The sequence below is a fragment of the Amphiprion ocellaris genome, chromosome 7 (assembly GCF_022539595.1).
Source record: "Amphiprion ocellaris isolate individual 3 ecotype Okinawa chromosome 7, ASM2253959v1, whole genome shotgun sequence".
NCBI lineage: Eukaryota > Metazoa > Chordata > Actinopteri > Pomacentridae > Amphiprion > Amphiprion ocellaris.
This window is the reverse complement of record NC_072772.1, coordinates 4,638,804-4,660,188: the sequence shown is the minus strand read 5'-3', so window position 1 is coordinate 4,660,188 and position 21,385 is coordinate 4,638,804. Positions and strand designations below refer to the sequence as shown.

At 38.2% G+C, this 21,385-nt stretch overlaps 1 protein-coding gene across 1 annotated transcript in view; it reads left to right on the top strand.

Annotated features, from left to right (window-relative positions):
• Positions 1 to 21,385, top strand: part of map3k10 (mitogen-activated protein kinase kinase kinase 10) — a 46,559-nt gene that overhangs the window by 10,378 nt on the left and 14,796 nt on the right. The window contains exon 2 of the mRNA XM_055012381.1: positions 20,761 to 20,941. Coding sequence (XP_054868356.1) covers positions 20,761 to 20,941 — 181 coding nt within the window. The remainder of the gene's footprint in view (positions 1 to 20,760; positions 20,942 to 21,385) is intronic.

Below are 21,385 nucleotides of genomic sequence, written 5' to 3'. Positions count from 1 at the left end.
ACTCTTACCAAGTCTGTTTGTCTTATTTTTAGTCAAAATGTCTCATCCCACTTGTTTAAAGATAAATTCACTTAACAAGTGACATTTCAGCAACAGGGAGGCACTTGTTTTAAGACAACGCATCTTAAATATCTTGAAATTATCTTGTTTTGAGTTGAATTTTACAATAAACCTCAAAGTAAGTTTAACCCTCGTGTCGTCCTGCGGGCCAAAATTTACCCATTTTAAAGTTTGAAAATGTGGAAAAAATATATATTTTCTGAGTGAAACTTCTGATGTCCACACTTTGAACATTTTTGGGAAATCTTTGAACATTTTTGGTGGGAAAAAAAGAAATGTTAAAAATGTTTCTTTCAGAACGTTCACATAAAAATCAACCAAAATCCAGCAAATTTCACTTAGAAGTTTTACTGATATATATGTAATCACTTTAGATATTTTCAGGATTTTTTTGAAAGATTTTTACTCATTTTTTAAAAATATTTACAAGAATTTTCTTGCCAAATTTGGGGGATTTAAAAATAAAACTGTTAAGGAAAACTTTTAAGGAATTATTGAAATTTTCTTCCTGAAGGTTTTGCAAATTTTCCAAAATTTGGGGAATTTTTTTTGCAGATTTTTTGGATTTTTTTCAGACAAGGAAACAATATTTTTTGGTGCCCATAAATGAGGACAACACGAGGGTTAATACATCTCAAATTAGGAGGTTACATGAAAGCGAAAATCTATTTTTGAGTGAAAAACTGCTATTTCTTTTAGCATATCTGGTTTATTTTAAGACACCTAAGCTTGACAATCCTGGTAAGATAGAGCTTAAAATAAGTTTTCCCAGCTAATTTTAAGATCTCAATATTCTAAATATCGTACCTTATTTCAAGAAATCTTACCAAGCCATTTTTCACTTGTTCTATTGGCAGATTTTTTCACTTATCTCAAGGTAAAAGTTCCTTGAAATAAATGTTTTTTTTCTTGTTTTGAGAGGAGCATTTTTTTCCAGTGTAGCAACATTACTCAAAAACAGATTTGCATGAAATTTTCAGGGAAGGTCAGAAATGACACAAGGACCAAGTGATTCGATTTTGCCAGTGATGCAGCTTATAATCTGGATCCATGGATTTATTAAGGATTTCTGCATCATTGCAAGATAGCAGCACGGCATCACTGTAACCATGACAACAAGTTGACACTAGGTCAGCTGCCTGCTGATGATCACATGGTCGTAATCCAACTACAAATCCACCACTACAGCCTTATCAGAAATGACACCAGGAGCAATTGATTAAATTGTGGGTGTGTTTCCGAGTCCCATCAATTCCAGCCGGCTGCTACATATTTAGGTCACATGATTTGGTATCCGTACGTAACTTACACACACACACACACACACACGTGCTCAGCGCAAGGTCATTTTCTTTGTGGTTACATCTATATTAAATGGCCACTTTATTTGTTGCTGTGATTTCTGATCATCAATAGTCAGTCAAGTTGAAGTTTGTCCAAACTTAATCTTAATCTTCAGCCTCTTGTATGTAAATTGTCATAAATTTGTTCTTTTAGACATTTTTATGAAATTTTGTCATAAATACTGAATGATTATTGAGTTCTGGGCAAAAATGTTTCTTGTGCCACCAAATTCTACTCAGTTTATCAGTTCTGAGTGAATGTTTGTGTCAGTTTTGCAGAAATCCTCACCTAGTATGAGGTAGTACTGAATAGGAATGACTGACAGACAAGCTGACAACATCATACGTCCTGCTTTGGCTGTTGCTGTTGCAGAGACATAAAAAACTCAAACAACACGTATATCCTGTTCACTCGTATACACCACGTACATGTTATGTTACAGACTGATGCTGCAATGACTTGACATTTACATCATTGATTACTTTGGTTAGACTTTACTGCAAATGTTTCTGAGCAACTAATTAACATAATGTTTACTAGCTCTGTTGTATTTGTGTTGCAGTTCACTTTAGTTAAACACTACTCTGAAGTACCTACGTAGAAGCAGTTCACACAAACAGCTGTGTTGGTCTTCAGAACACAGATCAGGTCTTTTCAACCTTGTCTTTGATTGTTGCCTAATTTAGGATCATTTTGTGTCATAACAGTAAACAGAATATAGAAAGAAAAAGGAATAACATGCAAACATGGATGTATCGGTTGTGTTTGCCTGGATTGGTATCTGCAAATCTCAGTGGTGATGGTTTTAACAGTCCACCTGAGAGGCGGAACTCAGAGTCAGGAAAACAGTTCTAGTATTTTATCTGAATGTTTGTAGTTGAGAACACAATTTGAGAAGATTTTATAGTAGATCAAAGCGAAGCTATAAAATTAAACAATTAGGCCATGTTTTAATTTGTTTCATGTGATGTGTTTGCAAGCTTGGTGCATGTGCAGCGAATATGTGGAGGTCGGGCAGCAGGACATGCTGGTGCTCTGGCAGAGAACTCACACTCCTACTATCTCACATGCACACACACATTTACACACACACACACATGCTCATGTACTCGCTGCAGCACGCCAACAATGACCCCATTCTCACACAGCAGCCCAAGACAGAGCGAGAGCAGAGCTCACAATGGCAGGAGTCAGTGCAGGGGAATGGGGGGTGAAGGATGGGAGACGGAGGCAGCGAGGGCCGACTGCAGGCTACGAATGACGGAGTGGAGAGATGCATAGAAGCAAGTGAGGATGGGGAGAGGAGCTGAGCAGGAATGCAGTGGTTGTAGAGAAACCCCTGGAGGCTCGACTGGAAAAGGGAATGGAGAGATGGATGGGGGATGGAGGGAGGAACGCTGGGAGAGGAGGAAGTATAAGGCCAGTTTGAGAGGAGGTCAAACCATTCTTCTTTCCCTCAGTGAGACAGCTACAGATTAAGGCTAAGATTCTTAGTGCACAGTTTTTCACTATCTGTGTCTGTCTGTACTGTAGGCCTCATTATACTGATACACTTCAAGTTAAAATGCAGAAATTATGAAACAAATGCAGACATATGAGGAGTCGCCTGTGCAGATTTGGTAATAAGTAATCATCCAACCACTACAAAAATCCTGTATAATGATTGTAATATGCATTTTTGCAGCCAATTTATGGATTTTATTGTTTGTGTTAATATATAGAAATGCAAAATTCCTATTCAGATTAGGCCACTCAGTACTGAGTGAGACACAGATATGAGGTAATCTCATCTTTGACTTTCTTTTAGCTACACCAGAGGCTAGTTGTAGTTAATGCACCACCATCGGTCCTGGCTATTTAATGGACTGCTGTGAAATTGTGTACAGATGTCTGTGATCCCTTGACTGATTCTTGAGCACTGCCAGGATGCTAAAACTAAGATGGTGAACATGAAAGCATTTATACCCAACAAACACTAACATAGCTGCATTTTCAGTGTTATCTCAAAATACCACTTAGAAAAAGTAGACTTCCATTCTTGTTTTCTTTGAATACTGTGGCACACACCAGCTTCCAAAATACAAATTTATGTTGTCATATATTCAGATTTGACCACTAAAATTCAGCTGAGGTCAAGTATCTCCGACCCCAGGTGTAGTGAAGTTGATTTTTTCAATATTTAAAGCATGAAATGTGGCTAAAAATCAGGTTTTTGCGTCACCTCTTTCACGAAGTCGGTGAGCATCATTTCACCCTCACAGTAGCATCCTGATAGCTATAAGTTGATTAATGGATATACTGTACATAATGGGTCTACAGTTGTTAAAAGTAGTTTATTTTGTTTGTTTCTGAAGATAAGAAGTAGCAGATTTAGATTTATTAGCCACTGTTAAAGTCATTTTATACTGTTTATAAATGCACTTAAATAGTACTGTTATCTCCAACTGGCATTCAAACAGGTTATCAGAAGGACAGACTGACAGTGTGTGTTTAGATACAGGACACATTAGAGTCCTTGATCACAAGTTAACTCCATGAGGCTTCACTCAGCACAGGCTGCTGATGAAACAGCGTATCATAGTATAGATTATTGGAAGGACTTTGGACTGTGTTCTCTGTGACCACGCTGCTGACAGATGTTTGTATCGCGTCGCTGTCAGAAGGAAACGCTGCTGGGTTGCAGTCTGTCTCTGTGAGCGAGAGACAAAGTCGCACAACTAAAGCGAACAGTGGCACCAGTCAATGGCTGCAGGAGAACAAACGAATGCACAAGCATGCGGCCACACACTGATACGCACATCACGATTATTTTCTCCACTGGTCAATAAAAAGTTGATTTGGAGCCAGTTAACAGTGATGACTCCCTGCTCTCTTTACTGCATTGCAGCTGTGTGTCCCTGTGGACCTGCCAAGCATACTGACACACATTTACACATTCTCATGCTGCATTTGTTGCACAATATGAACCACATAATACACTGTAGCTGAGTAGCAGCTCCACTTTCAATATAAACACACTTAAAATGGTTTGATTCTGCAGCGTATTACTCTGCACTATTAATGTTCAAACTTTTTGTCACATTTTGTTCTTATAACTGTACCTGTGCTCTCACACTTACATAATTACATGTAAACACATACTGATTATATAACTGCAGTGAATTTGCATAAACAGACCAAACATGCTGCAGCTACTTAATCCATGTCTGCCAAACAGGTCTGCAGAGCATGTTGCTCGGCATCAAGAGGCGAACGCTGCTCTGTTTTCTCATCATCACCTCAAATTCTTCTCAGCTCTTCAGTCACACAGGGTGTATGAGATTCACGGGCACAACAGGTCGTCTAAAATTAGAGTCAAGATGACAAAGAAGTGCAATCAGAGGGGAAAACACCAGCGGTGATCAACAGAAACAACATGTTTGCTTGTTTATTGATTTTTAATTTCATTGGCAGGATTTAAAAACTGCTTTAGAAAAGGGCTCTAAAATGTCGACATTAATGCAGCTTTGTGTTTCGTACCACCACAGTTAGCAGCACAAGGAGGCAACACTGAATGTTTCAGTGGAAAAAAAGCGCTAACGACAGTGAAACACACCCTCACACTTCCATTGGCACCTCGTGGGCTGTTGTACATTTGGTGGCTGTTGACTGCTGTTAGAGGGTCATTGTTGTTTGCCAGCAGCCTGGCACGGAGAGTGGAGAGTCAGGCCAAGCAGAGAAGGCGCTGGGTGTCCCCCGAGCCCAACGTCCTTCACCCACTTTACAGTGGAGTCATGTGAAGGACATTTCAGTCCGACAGCAGACTGCGCGTTTGGACTGTATAGACCAGCCAGTCTGTTCAAGAATGTCATGTTTTATTCAGCGTTTACATTTGCTCCTAGAGACAGCTGACACGTAGACATGTTGTTAGACTGTACACTTGAGCTGATTCCTCAACAAACTACTGAGAGCTCAGTATTTATATGTAATAGATGCTGAATGAATTTAAATGACACATAGCAGACATCACTGTTCAGGTCTCATCACTCAGACTCAGAGAATCTGTAGCCGTACTCAGATGAAAAAAATTTTTAAAAAGAACTTGAATTCTTTACTGTTACTCAACTGTTCATACACACACACAAAAAAAAAACTTTTGTATTTGTAAATAACCGGACCACTACTGGAAGTGGTGACTGTGCCATTCATGATAACTGAAGGTGTACAATACAGTTTCTGGTTTAAAATGTCTAAAAACTGCTAGACCAATGTTAGATATTTTGTTGACTTGTGTACAATTGTCAGACACAGAGAAATCCATATTTTTATTCAGTGAAATGATGTGTTCCATTTTTGTAGCTTGTCAATGCCATCAGATCCCCTTTATGCACTGTAGCTTAAAAAACACAGTAAACACAAGATGATACTGTTGTTTTTTCATTCTGTTGTTTGTCTTATTTGCTTGTGATGGATCAGAAAGGGACAAAAGACCAAAGAGACAAAAGTAAAAATATTGTAAAAGATACAGAAATTCAATATAAGTAAGTCAATACAACGAACATCAGTGGATACAAATGAAATAATAAAAGCGCACAAAAACACACATCCTGTTCAAGTAGAAGATTAAATAGAATTAAATTAAATAGAAGGTAAAACCATAAAAACAAGAGTAAAAATAATAATATTAATAATTAGATGATGCTGCTTCATTAGTGCCGATGAGGCAGCTATTTCAGTAGAGTGAAATGCTAAAACATGAATATACATGACTGAATGTAACATGAATAAAATTTGAATACATTACCCCATTTGTGAGCATGAATCAGATAAATTTTCATCGGAAGTGTTGGTGACAACAACTCCCATGATTCCACAGTGCTTCATGACATCCTCTTAAATGGTCTGGTTTAGGACATGGCAAGGATTACATACAGTGCATTTAAAAAATAACATCAGCAAAAAAATTTGAACATGTTTGTTTTTTTTACAAAAAGGTATCACTCCAGCTGTGTCAGATTGTCACTTTTGGTGGCAATTAAGTCAGTTTTCTCAGTATTAGTTCACGAGGAGGTCATGAGTCTTTTTCTTTCTTTACACCACAACCTGAATCTGAATGCTGGAACTTTTAGATAAAGCCCTGAAATCGACGAACAGATGATTTTTTTTTTCATCATTTTAGAGCAGCATTTTGCAGTCGTTGCTGTTTCGCAGTTTCTTAACCTGAAGGATGAAAGTAAAAAATGTCAGACCTCTTTGTGAAGTACCCCCGTTATCATACCACACACACTCACAAGAAAGCCGCCTCATTTAATACCGCCGTCTCTTCTGAGGGAGAGGCTGCCTGGTCACACGAATCTGGCAGCTGCGTTTGTGCAGAGACAAAGTGAATGGCTGCAGGGTGAAACTGTGCCACAGCGCGGCTCAGGATTAGAGCCTCGATGGCCTGTGGTGGTACAAGTGGAGCCAAGCGGGGGTATCGATGACATGGGAGCACAGTCGCTACAACCTCCATGTCAGAGCACATGGGGGGGAAAGGGGAAGAGATTGGATGCACGTCTGGCTGTGCTGTGCATCAGTTTTTTGGCTAAACTGAGTGCTGCTTATGTGCAGAGATTCTCAACATGCAGCAGAAGTAACGCCTGCGGTGAAGCAATCACCACGATGTCGCATTATTAACCCTGCTGTTGTCCTCATTTACGGGCACCAAAAAATATTGTTTCCTTGTTTGAAAAAAATTCGCCAAATTTCTGAAAATTTGCAAAACTTTCAGGAAGAAAATTCCAATAATCCCTTAAAAGTTTCCCATAAAGTTTTATTTTTTTTTAAAAAATCCCCCAAATTCGGCAATAAAATTCTTGTAAATATTTTCAAAAAATGAGTAAAAATCTTCCAAAAAAAAATGCTAAAAATATCTAAAGTGATTCCATATATATCAGTAAAACTTCTATTATTTTCTTTAAGAACATTCACATAAAAATCAACCAAAATCCAGTGAAATTCGCTGGATTTTGGTTGATTTTTTTGTGAATGTTCTTAAGAAATATTTTTAAGATTTATTTTTTCCACCAAAAAATGTTCAGAAATTTCCCAAAAATGTTGAAAATGTGGACATCAGAAGTTTCACTGTGAATTTTTTTTTTGCCACATTTTCAAACTTTAAACCGGATCAATTTTGACCCGCAGGACGACACAAGGGTTAAGATTTCAGGTAACTAAACTGAAGGTTTTGAGGCAGATTGGAATATTTGAAGCTGTATTTTGTGATTTTTGTCCATATTTGAAGTAGATAGATCTGAATTTGGACATTTTTTTTCTCTGTTTTACATCTTCATTTGCCTGAAATCTCTTGAGACCAGAGATGTGAGAAAGCCGAGGAAAAAGGCAGAGACCTATTGAGATACAAAGACGTGTGGTACATGCTGCCAGGAAAGTGACAAAAGCTTTCCCTCCAGTCATCTCTCTTTACCTCGAGTAGCCCGCATCTTTTCATCCACACATCATTCTCCTCTTGTGCCTTTTCTACCCTCCATCTCACTCTCTGTTTTCTTGCTTTTTCTTACCCTTCTTGCATTGCTCTCTTCTCCTTTGCCCTCATTTCTGCAGCTCTTGTCATTTTTTGTCCCTCTCTTGCCTTTTTTTTCTCATCTTCTGTCTTCCATCCCCCATTCCTCATCTTAAACCGCCACCCCCTTCATCTTCTTACACCCTACCATCCACCTCCCAAATTACATACACACAATCTACCTCTCAGTTACTCTTTGTTTTTTTTCTCCCTCCATGCTTTGCCTGTGTCTCTTCTTCCATTTCTTCTCCCCGGTGTGTTGTGATCGTAGCCATGCCGGCGACAGCTGCAACAGCAGACAGTCGGGGCAGTGGGCACCAGCAGTGGGAGGGGAGGGGATGATGGGGAAAAAAGTGGGGATGCAAAGATGAAGAGACGGTTATAAGGACGTATGTTGGAGGGGGCGGTTACTTTTTTTTGATCTTTGCCAAAGTAGAAACGGAGACGGCGGTGGCCTGCAGGGAGCTGGCGGCTCAGCATCCCACGGCTCTGGATCTCATCTGTGTTGATGCACATCGACCTGCTGCCATGCCAGTCAAGCTGCTGCATTCGTCACAGTGATGTGCCGAGACAGACGGCTGGGACCAGCACTCAGGTGCTGAACCCAAACAACCAGCAGCTCTGCAGGAGGGTGAAGAGGTGGAGGAAGGTGTTGAGAGCTGCGGAGGGTTGGATGGAGGTATCGGGGGAGTCTGTCAGGGAGGTTTGTCGGATCTGATTCGCTGACTTGGCACCACAGAAACAGCTGTTCCACCCTGCAGGCTACACCTGTTTCTGTATGAGAGGAAGAGAAAGAGACTGATGAGGGGAGAGGGAAGGAGAACGGAGTAGATAATAAGAGAAATGTTTGTGACGTCATGAAGGATGGTCTGTTTTTTCTCTGTATCTGAAAGTCAATTGCTGAGAGTCAAAGCTCTGACATGCCAGCTGGCACAACTTCAGTCTTATTAAATATTTAACCCCCAAAAGAGCCACAGAAAACATACATAAATTAACATCTAAAAACATGTTTGTGATAAAGAAACAAGGTTGGGTGACCTGATGGCTGGGTGGTTCATACCACATGGTTGTAGCAGCGGGGCCCCAGTTTGAATCCCAGCTGGGGACCATTTGTTCTTTGCCCTGCTCTCCCTCAGCAGACTAATATGCCCAAAAATAAATCTTACCAAAAAAAATGGACAAAGATTCTGGGGAAATAGTCTTATTTTTTGCTTCTGACTAAAATAACCCAGAAGTATCTAAGTGGCAGCCGTGATAATTAGTGGTCAAATTCTCTAAATACAAAGAAAAGGTTCAATCCAATGCTTCTTCCTGAAGCACAGGATCACTGGGGCATCCTTTATGAAATGGAATGAGATCATGCAACATCCACATTAACAACACCCACCATTGCATGATTACGTGGCCTAGTGTCGAATTCTCTTTGCACTATACTTGAATTTTTCTATGTTTTTTATGGATTCTCTGCGCAACATTCCTTGACCTCATGTCATTTTCCATCACGGTCAAGGAAAAGTATTTAGAAAATACAGGATAAATTTCAGACTATTCAGCTTCACCCTAAAAGTAGCATATGTCTGCAGTAGAAGAACCTGAAGTTCTAGGATCCATGTTTTTCACAACAGAGCCACAATGCTGCATTGGATAACTAAGAGAGCATCTTATTCTCCATAACTGATGCTAACCTTTAACAGTGATAGACATGTGGTCCCACAACTGCGGTCCTGAAACTGCAAACACATAATATTTCAACCTAAGAGTCATACTGGCAACTTTGAGAGGCTTTACTGAGACACAGCAATGCTAAATTCTACCCTAAGCTGGTATAAAGTTTACCACTTAGCCCTATATAACCCAAATATGGAAAAAAAGGTGCAAAAATAATATGTATATAGAAGATACAGTCTAGACATTGTTGGTAAATGACTATTCTAGCTGGAAACAGCTGATTTTTAATGGAATATCTCCATAGGGGTACAGAGGAACATTTCCAGCAACCATCACTCCTGTGTTCTAATGCTACATTGTGTTAGCTAATGGTGTTGAAAGGCTAATTGATGATTAGAAAACCCTTGTGCAGTTATGTTAGCACATGAATAAAAGTGTGAATTTTCATGGAAAACATGAAAATTGTCTGGATGACCCCAAACTTTTGAAAAAACTGATGTTGTATTTTTGCAGCAGTGGGTTTTAAGTTTAGTGTATTAACATACTAACATTTGATAATCAGCACTTAAGTACAGTTGAAGTGTACTTTTGCAGAAGGTTTGGTTTGATGATTGTGCTCGAGAAAATGGCAAAGAAGTAAGCATAAAAGATCAAATATCACTTTAATCAATTTATTGGTTTATTTCAGACACACTACAGTTCAGTAAAGGCAAGAAGAAACAGACCTGCTTAGATAAGATTAATATATGAAGAAACTCAAAGAGCACCTTTACTGTTCCACATAATTATATTTTAAAAGTAGTCTTTTTGTATATTTTTTAATACTGTTTCATAGTTGCTAACTTGTAATCACTATAAGCAGATTTCCAAAGTTTTTTCCTTTTTATTTTAATGTGTAAAACCAGTGGAGTGTAATTTTAAACACAATAACAAACTGAAGAAGAAGGCAAAAAAGCAAATAGGGGCATGGGGGTGTTCATATCTGAGTCGCCTCCTCGTTTCTCATATTGGTTTGTGACCTCTGTCCTTGTTACCATAACAACAAGTTAATGGCACAGCAGAGGGGACTGAATCTTTGCCAAAACAAGTGGCCGCTCTCTGTGTCCCTCACTGTTCATGTTAAGGCTGAACTGTTCAGAGCTAGTAGGCCCGACAGACCTACAGATTTGCATTTGTGAAGTTCCTCTTCACAGAAGCACTAGTGAGAGTCTCCACCATCAGTGTACAAATTCATCAACGTTATCTGTCCAGGCTGCTCTCTGAAAACATACAGATCGAGTGCAGAATGTGGATAACTTGGACTTATATAAGCTGGTTTTGATTTGGCCATGCTGTCTATGTTTTTTCATATAAATACCACATATTAGTTCCTTATTTTGGTGTAATTTGAGATTGACTTACATGTGCAATATTTCATTATCATGAAACTAACTAACTTTACTCCTTCAGTATCATTGCTTACTTTTATTATATTAGCATACTTATTTCTGTATTTAGTAATGTATCATATTTATATCTTATTGCTGTTTTAGGCAATGCATTTATTTTCATGCTAAAATATTTTTTTCTGGAAGTATCCGGCACAAGAATTTCATTTGGGGTTAATGAGGCTCTACTCATCTCATTTAATCTCATCTCATCTTGAAATGAAGCAAATCATCAACAAGGTTACCACACAAAAATAAATGCTAATACAGTCAAAACCCACAAAAACTTGCTAAAATACTCAAACCTGATTTTGAACTTGGATCTTTATGAGACTTAATTTTCCAAGGTCTCTCTAAATTGAGAAACACAGAGATTTCAGTGAGAACAAGCTGACCTGACCACTAAATGCACCATTTAAAATGCAGACATCAAATAAAAAACAAGAAAAACGCTCAGAGAGCGCAGAACTCCGCCAGAGCTGCTCAGTCGTATCATTTCCGTCAGCTGAACTCTTGAAAAAAACAAAAAAAATGACCTTGCGTGGAGCACAGGTGTGTGTTATGTACGTGTACGTTTTGTACGGATATCGAATCATGTGACCTAAATATGTAGCAGGCAGCGGGAATTAAATGGACAATTTAATCAATTGTTTCTTGTATCATTTCTGACAGATTAGTCCCGATAAGTCCACAGCAGTGGATTTGTAGTCAGATCACAATCATGTGATCGTCAACAGGCAGCTGATGTAGTGTTCACTTTTTGTCATGGTTACAGTGCCACCATCTCGCAATGATACAGAAATCTTTAACAAATCCATGGATCCAGACTATAAGCCGCATCACTGCCAAAATCTAATCAATTGGTCCTTGTGTCCATTCTGAACTTCCATGAAAATTTCATCCAAATCCATTATTCTGTTTTTGAGTGATGTTGCTGACAGACAAACAAACGTACGCCGATTATCACATAACTCCAGAGTACTTGGTGGAGTAACAAAAACACACACCTGTCGAGCGTCTCTGTGCTTTAAAAAACACATATTTAGGTAGAGATTTTTATTTGAACATGCTAAATGGACATATCCTGGTGTTTTGCTGATGTAATTTCCTCTCCGTTCACACTACAAATGTCCCTAAAGTAGCTCTTTAAAGAACAGAGGAGGGAAGATGAAAGTAGCGTTGAGCTCCACCTGCAGCGGCCTGATCAGCTGATCACTGAGGATAAATCTGTCAGCTGACTGCTGGACCACGCCCAAAACTGCTCCAGCTGATTGCTCCCTCTCCCATCACACAGTTTATTGAAGGCGAGGCAGCTCACAGAGACAAAAGCACTTTGTCCAGGCCTTAAAAAAAATCCCCTTTTTTATCTGCTTGTAGTCATTTTATGGAAACAGTGAACAGGTAGTAGTTTGTAGAGTGGTTTAATGTAACTTTTGTCCTTATTTTTGATAAGCCACGATAATCAAAGGTTAGAATTTCTGGCATATGAGTGAAATGTGCTAATTCATAGATAAAATTCAATCATTGAGGAATTCATTAGAAGCACCAGTGTGATTTAGTGCAACAGCGCTGCCATAAATTCAACTTTTTTGAATCTTAGACATTTTCAGTTTTGATAATTCTAGTTTATGTTAATTATTGAGGCCACAGTGGGTGGTGACAGACTTAGTTACATCACATTGTTCCTAATGTTTTGTCCCCTCATACATCAATCAGACATTTTTTGTACAACACTGTTCATATGAATAAGAACGTAAAAAAAAATTCTTTAAAGGGTGAATGGAAACAGAGGAAGTGAGGAAACGCATCATAAATAAATGCAACGACGAAATACCAGAGGCAGAATAAGTCAAAAAATAACCTGTAGAAAAGAATAGAAAAAAAGATGTTAAATGACAGATGAAACTGACTAAAATGTAAATTGACAAGTAAATACATAAAATTAATTTTAAAAAATGTAAATCAGTTGAATTAATGTGTATAATTGAGGTACAGGTGTTCTTAATAAAATGCTGGGTGAGTGTATATTGTCAAAAAAACATCTAATATGATAAATCTGGACATTTTCTTTCATTTAATGCATTCTGTATCAGTTTTATTAGGTAGGAGACTGACTCCAACCAGAAATGTTTGTGTCCCGATTTTCTGCACAATCTGTAAATTGAAATACTCTTATTGTCGAATCATTTTCTACTTCCAGAGTATTTTGTTCTGTTGCTAATGTGTTAATTCAGTGTGGACTTGTGTGAACTAGCAGGGAGTTTCCAGATCAGAACCACCTTGTGCCAAACATGTTTCACTCTTTGTGTGTTTTTGAGGTGAGCAGTCCTTTCAGAAACTCAGGGGACCTTTGGCTGCATTCCTCTGTGGTGAAATATGTGCGTGGGCTGTAGGCTAATGTGTCACCTGTCCTTAATGCTCTGACTAACCGGTCCGAAGGATCACAAGTAACATTAAAGCCTCACTTGTCTATCAGTGTTTAAACAGTGTCAGAGATCAGGGTCCAAGGATGGAGGGGTAAAGTGGGGCAGTTTAAAGAGTAAATAAACAGTCAGGCTGCTCTCTGTGGCCACACTCCGATCAGCAGGTGTTTCTGACAGCTGATCGATACACGGCTGTGATGGTGGTTTTTGGGCTGTGGCCAGAGCTGCAACATGCTATAAAGTTTCACACTGTGTCCCAAATGGCATCTGAAACCCTGCAGTCCTCTTTCAGAGATCACAGACCCGTGCATTTCCGTGGAGTAACACAGTCTGACGGCTTCATAACAGGTCATGCACCTAAAGAGTGTAGTTTTGCAAATAAAAAAGTCATTTTATTTCTAAAATGGCAATTTTTAGATGCATTTTTAACCCTGGTGTTGTCCTGCGGGTCAAAATTTACCCGTTTTAAAGTTTGAAAATGTGGGAAAAAAATATGTTTTCACAGTGAAACTTCTGATGTCCACATTTTCAACGTTTTTGGGAATTTTTTTGAACGTTTTTTGGTGGAAAAAAGAAATGCTAAAAAAGAACATTCACATTTTTATGTGAATGTTCTTAAAGAAAATATTAGGAGTTTTACTGATATATATGGAATCACTTTAGATATTTTTAGGATTTTTTTTTTGGAAGATTTTTACTCATTTTTTGAAAATATCTACAAGAATTTTCTTGCCAAATTTGGGTGATTTTTTTTTTTTTTAAAGTAAAACTTTTAAGGGGATCTTTTAATGAATTATTGGAATTTTGTTCTAAGGTTTTGCAAATTTTCAAAAATTTGGGGAATTTTTTTTGTTTAATTTTTTCAGACAAGAAAACAATATTTTTGGTGCCCGTAAATGAGGAACAGGAGGGTTAAAAACAACCTTTTAGTTGCTTTAGTGCCTATCTGCTGCATTGACAGCAATGTCTATCAGTCCAGTTGAGAGAGAAACTAGATATATTAGTATGCAATTTGGTGCAGACATTCATGTTCCTCACAGGATGGACTCTAACAACTTGGAACTAAAGTACCATCAGGTCAAAGTCTTAATTTGTCCATTTGGTTTAAGATCTGCAAAACAGTTGATTCTCTTCAGCCTTAACTGTGCTCTATGTTTAGTATTCATGACAACATGTTAGTATGCTAGCACATGCTAAGCTAAGACATTAAACATTATACCTGCTACATCTGTATGTTTGAAGTATCCTTAGAGCTGCAACGATCAGTCAGTTATTATAGATTATATATTATATTGTACAATAATAGGTTAATCAATTTGGGTAACTTCTTAAGGGAAAGGTCAAAGGTTTCTCTGACTCTAGCTTCTTATATGTGAACATTATCTGGTTTATCCACTCCTCTATGACAGTAAACTGAATATCTTTGGGTTGTGGACAAAATTAGACATTTAAGGATGTCATCTTGGGCTTTAGAAGATCTCCGGTTCGCATCCCGGCCTGGGCCTGGGATCTTTCTGTGTGGAGTTTGCATGTTCTCCCTGTGCAGCGTGGGTTTTTACTGGGTTCTCTGGCTTCCTCCCACAGTCCAAAAACATGCTGAGGTTAATTGGTGATTCTAAATTGTCCGTAGGTATGAATGTGATAGTGATTGTTTGTCTCTATATGTAGCCCTGTGATAGACTGGCGACCTGTCCAGGTGTCTCCTGCCTTCATCCTAAGTCAGCTGGGATGGACTCCAACCCCCCGTGACCCTAGTGAGGATTAAGCGGTATAGAATGTATAGCAGTATAGCATGTATAGATAATGGATGGATGGCTTTGGCAAACACTGATTGACACTTTTTTTTCTTTAATTGTGCACACAGACTAACATTTCAACAGTTCTGTGTCTTTGTTGGAGTCCAGGTGGACAAAGATATAAGGCAAATTGATATATTCAACTTGAACCAGGAGTTGCCATGGTTAAGATCAACATTTTTCACAGTTCTCTGACATTTTATAGCCCAAACACGGAAACAATTTATTGGATTAGACAGAGTAATCAGTAATGAAAATAATCATTACCTGGAGCCATAATTGTCATTTTCATCATGCTGCAGTAACAACAGTTAATTTTATAATTACTTTATCACATTGCTGAAAATTCTAAATATACTTTGGGCCTCGGTTTTTATTCATTTAACAGTGTGATTTTCTTTCCGGCCCACACAGAGCTGCTTGTATGGCTGCAGACTCTTGTCCATCTGCTAGTTTACATTTATGTAGAGCCTCTCTGTATGTAGCTGCATAGCACAGGTGAGGTCATTGATAAGATGGACTTTCACTGACATCGGTTTTGCACAGTAAGCTCTCAGTGGAGGACTGATGCTATTTGCATGTAAACAGAAATGGGTTATTGATGATATGGAACAGGCAAACAGTACAGCTGTTGTTTCTCTTTCCCATTAATTCTTAAATTGTAAATAATCAAACTGTGCTGTAGTACTGAACTCTCACAGTATGTTTATGTTAATGAAGCTGTAATCAGTGACACAACCAGACCTGTGATATTTCTCATTATTCATGTTGCTGTAGAAGGCTTGTAAGCAGTGCTTCCTGTGCCTATTTTGAGGTAACATTTCCAACAGCGCTGGCACTGCATTGTGTAAAAGCCACACTCTCCTTGAGGACTTTTTTTTCCTTCCCTCCGCTGTGATAAAATTTACTGTGATGCTTCCCACGTCCTCGCGGGTGTTTGTGTATCGCTGCACTTCAAGTTTCTGCGCTGCGGCTGAAACATGAACATGTTGATCTTTGTGTTAGATGTATAGATGAAGTGCTGGCTGCAGGAAAAAACAAACCTGTGGCAGGTTGAGTGAACACGTGATGAAAAGCAGCGCCGTCTTGAGGTGTGAAAGTACGACCACGATGTTAGAGTGAAATAAGAGCTGGAGAGGGAGCAGGTGGAAGCGCTACGTCGTTCACACGCTCAGTTTCTGTAAACACACTTGCAGTCAGTTTCTGTGTGTTTTCCTCCGTCAGGCCTCTATGTTTCCACTCCACCCTCCACCTACATACAACATGTCCTTTCCCTGCATGGAGCGCTCAGTGTTTGTGCACATGGAGGTGGACTGTGAGGACGACACACCCATCTTAGCATGCAAACATGTCCCCATCTCTCGTTGTTTCTTTTGCTCCTTATAAATCACAGTTAACCCCGAGGAGACAGCTGTCCCTCACAGACGTGACGTTATCAGAATAGAAGAGAGTGCTGGGGGACAATAGCGACTTATCACTGCTGTCAGCAACCTGCAGTTCTTCCTTTGTGGACGAGATACACAATCACATGACCTAAACGTAGTGATGGAGAGTTACTCTTCATGAAAGAAATGTCCTCAAATGCCAGGGAAAATATAGTTTTATTCTACTACATTTTCATGTGATCAGCCAAATGTATGTTTGTTGATGAATCTGCTCAACAGTATAAACAGTCAGTTAAAGATTAACCCATTTAACACCAAAACCTGCTGGCAGGATGGACAGTCATGTTATTTTTAACCCTCCTGTTGTCCTCATTTATGGGCACCAAAAAATATTGTTTCCTTGTCTGAAAAAAATCCTAAAATTCAGCAAAAAAATTCCCCAAATTTCTGAAAATTTGCAAAACCTTCAGGAAGAAAATTCCAATAATTCTTTAAAAATTTCCCTTAAAAGTTTTATTAAAAAAAAAAAAAAATCCCCCAAATTTGGCAAGAAATTTCTTGTAAATATTTTCAAAAAATGAGTAAAAATCTTCCAAAAAAATCCTAAAAATATCTGAAGTGATTCCATATATATCAGTAAAAGTTCTAATATTTTCTTTAAGAACATTCACATGAAAATCAACCAAAATCCAATGAAATTCGCTGGATTTTGGTTGATTTTTCAGAAGTTTCACTGTGAAAAGCTATTTTTTTTCTCCAGATTTTCAAACTTTAAAACGGGTCAATTTTGACCCGCAGGATGACATGAGGATTAAAAGTAAAACAAAAAAAAGCCAAATATACTCTGTCAGTGCTGGAAGCTGTAAATACTGAAAGAATTGTAAGATTTTCAACTTTCCTTGACATTCCTAATCTGTGGCGTCAGTCTGGAAACTTGACCAAATCCAGTTTAATATGCTGATTTAATTTAATAAAAATCAGAAACAGAAAAATAGACCCAGAAAGAATTGAACTCAGTCCTAGGACTAATCATGTATGGTGTGCAGTTCTGTCCGAAAAAATAACCATATCTGACCTTAACATCATAATATTTCATCCAAATCACTTTATTCTCCATTTCTCATTTAAAAAATGTACCAAAAATAAATCATTTATTGTGACCAGATTGTGTAAAAATTAAAAACTACAAAGTTCTGCGTTCCTCAACACAACTGTCAAGCCATCGGTGACTCAGCTGTGAATTGTCACAGCTGCACAATGTAAATACTCCATCATGAGTTACAGTCCTGCATTTACAATCCTGCTTACATAAAAATGTGCTCAGTTTTATTTATTTATAGTGCCATCCAATCAGTATTTAAACAGTAGAGTGCAAATTATTAGTTTTGCAGCTTTTACACATTGCAGTCTCTTTGCACCTCTACACCATTTTAGCACCTCGTGTACTTTAATGTCCATGTGTTGTTTTAATTTATTCTTATCACGGCATATTCCATTTCAAATTGATTTTGTTTATCTTATTTTTACTACAACGTTTGCGACTATTTTTGTACAGTTGCTGCTACCCTTCTGTGTCCAATTACTCTATGTGCCTTGAATTGCCCCCAGGGGACAAATAAAGTTTTTTGAATTGAGCTGAAATTTCAGACTTTTATTTCATGCTATTTGTGCAGGTAGTTTGTCTATATTCTATATAGATATCCTTGTTATGTTAACAGTGAAATCTCCATTTAACACACTTATGGAGGGCTTTGTGATCCAATATTACAAATTTAGCTCAACAACAGGTACTTAGAGCCACAATGCAAGAAAAAACTCACACAAAACACCTTCAAAAAGGGACGAGTACAGAGAAGGAACAGCATGAATTATTAAAAGCACAAAGTAAAACACTGCAAACATATCAGCAGAATATGATCTTGGTGGACAACAGAGAACACAAACATTATTCAAATGCCACTTGAACTCTACAATTTCAAGTTTATGTTCTTAATATATTACAAATAACAGTGTAATGGGGTGTTTACACAGCGTTACTGAAGTAAAGCATTTGAATTCTTCTCTTAGCATCGCCCGGCTATGGAAATATCTCCAGACCGGCTTGAGATCAATTCTTTATCACTGAAACTGGCCTCACTGTGAGCTTGTGGACAGAGCAGAGCACAGAGGCACACCTTGATCACGTGAAAGCTTTTTTCTGTGCATGTGTATGTGTGTGTGTGTGTATGTGTAAACAAAGACTCTGTTGTGTGTGTCGCCTTGTTTCACCACCCTTTGCATACACCTGTAGATAAGTGAGAGAGAGACAGAGAGCAACCCCCACCTGGCTCCCAGTGAACTGTGTACACTCCAAATATTTCCATAGCCAGGCCTCTCACGGAAATGAAGCAGGAAGTCATACATGGAAATGGAAGAGACGCAAAGACACACAGAGACACACAGAGATGAGGTGAAAGTCGTACATAAACAAGGTCGTCGCTGTGTAGAAAGTGTACTTCTGGAGCAGAGCTGATAGTCAGTCGGTCTAGAAACCCGAACAGCACACAGGTCCTGCACTGCAAACACGGCCGTGTCATTGAACGTGTTTGTGAATGTGAAACTGGATTTCATGTTTTGGTTCTGAACTTTTTTCCTGCCTGAATCATTCATACAAATTTGCCACTGCATGCAGAAGCACAGCATATTTCTAAAATTTGATTAAAAATGACCCTCATGACATGATTTCCTTATCTGTCATCACTCGTCTAACTTCTGATGTTCGTATTGGGGCGACCACAACTTAATACTTTGGTTGTCAATTAATTTGCTTGTAATTTTCTCTGTTAACTGATCAGTGGTGGAAGAAGTATTTACAAAAGTAAAAGTAGCAATACCAGGGTGCCCAGGTAGCTGAGCAGGCGACCCGTGAACATCGAGCGATGGGGCTATAGTCCCCGACGCAGCAGCCTGGGTTCGACTCCATCCCACGGCCCTTTGCTGCTGGTTTACCTCCAATCTTTTCCCTACTTTCCTGTCTGCCTCTCTACTAGCCTGTCAAATAAAGCCAACAAAAAGGGCAAAAAAATTACTTAAAGTAGCAATACTACACTGTGAAAGTTCAACATTTCGAACCTTTTTTTTAGTAAAAGCACACAGGTATTATCAGCAAAAAATAAATCAACCTTTTCTGCAGAAAAATGCTCCCTATCAATAAATTTACTATTATATATATATGATGCTTTTGGGTTAATATTAGTGCTGCATTAACATGTAGGTTGCATTTTATTGCAGTAAATATTTAAGGCTGAGCTGTTTTTAACTGTTTTATATGATGTGGGTTCATTTATGTCTATTCATCATGTTTGTTTGTCCTGTGAACTATGTACAAAATATTCAAAAAGTCAACTTTTTTTACCCCAGAAAAACAGCCTTTTCAACTTTCTGTCAAGGTATTTTCCTGCTAAATCCAGAGCATCACAAAAAATATTAAAAAGGTTGATTAAAAAGGTATATTTTCTAATCTTGCATAATCACAGAATGGTCTGGCTGCACCATGTTATCATTCTAGTGTAGCAGGAAAAAATGCTCTGCCATGTTTATATTTCTTTAAACCAGTGGTTCTCAAATTTCTTCTGCTAGGCCCCTCTTCGGAGGACAAAAAACTCAAAGCTCCAGTTGATATTCTCAAATTGCATGTTTTGTTTGAGTAGTAATAGTCTGAAACCTGAAAAAAATCGACTTAGTAACAAAAAATACTACAAAAAAAGCAGCAATATTCAGTTGATACTAAGAATACTAATTGTTTCAGCTGTAGTTTTGTGCATTCACCTCTACATTCACACAACAGGATTTATTCTGTAATTATTCATGGCTCTGGATCTCAGTTTGCTGTCTGCATTTCTACTTTTTTCATTCTCTCTCCTGTTTTCTTCTCTTTGATGTCTCGTCAGAAAGCATTTACATATTTAAAAGTCGCAAAAGCAGTCTTTGAGTGTGTTTGTATTTGTGTGCTTCTGTCTGATTTGTACTGCTCAGACACTGTCGTCGCCTTTTAACACAAACTGTTCTCTTTGTCTGTTTGCTCTCCCTCCTCCTCCTCCTCCTCCTCCTCCTCATCTTCCTCCTCATCTTCTTCAGTCCTCATCCTGCAGCCGGTTGAACGAGACGACTTGTGTGGTAAAACTCTGAAGATCACTGACTTCGGTTTGGCCAGAGAGTGGCACCAGACCACCAAGATGAGCGCTGCAGGGACGTACGCCTGGATGGCCCCGGAGGTCATCAAGCTCTCACTCTTCTCCAAGAGCAGCGACGTGTGGAGGTACTGAACTGACTTCTACAGAAACAAACCTCTAATATCTCTCTCTCTCTCTCTCTCTCTCTCTCTCTCTCTCTCTCTATATATATATATATATATACATATATATATATATATATTATATATATGTATATATATATGTATATATATAGATATATAGATATATATTATATATATATAAATATATATATATATATATATATATATATATATATATATATATATATATATATCTATATATATATATATATATATATATATATATATATATATATGATCACTTTCTGCCTGTAACTGAACAGTGTTTCAGTGATGACAATGTTTGAGAAAAGTACAGGGTTCACTTACTGGAAATGTTCAGAGCTTTATCTTGTAGCCTTTTTAAGGAAAGTGCTCAGTTATTATGAAGATGATTCAGCTTTTTATTAGATGATGTACGTCTGGGTG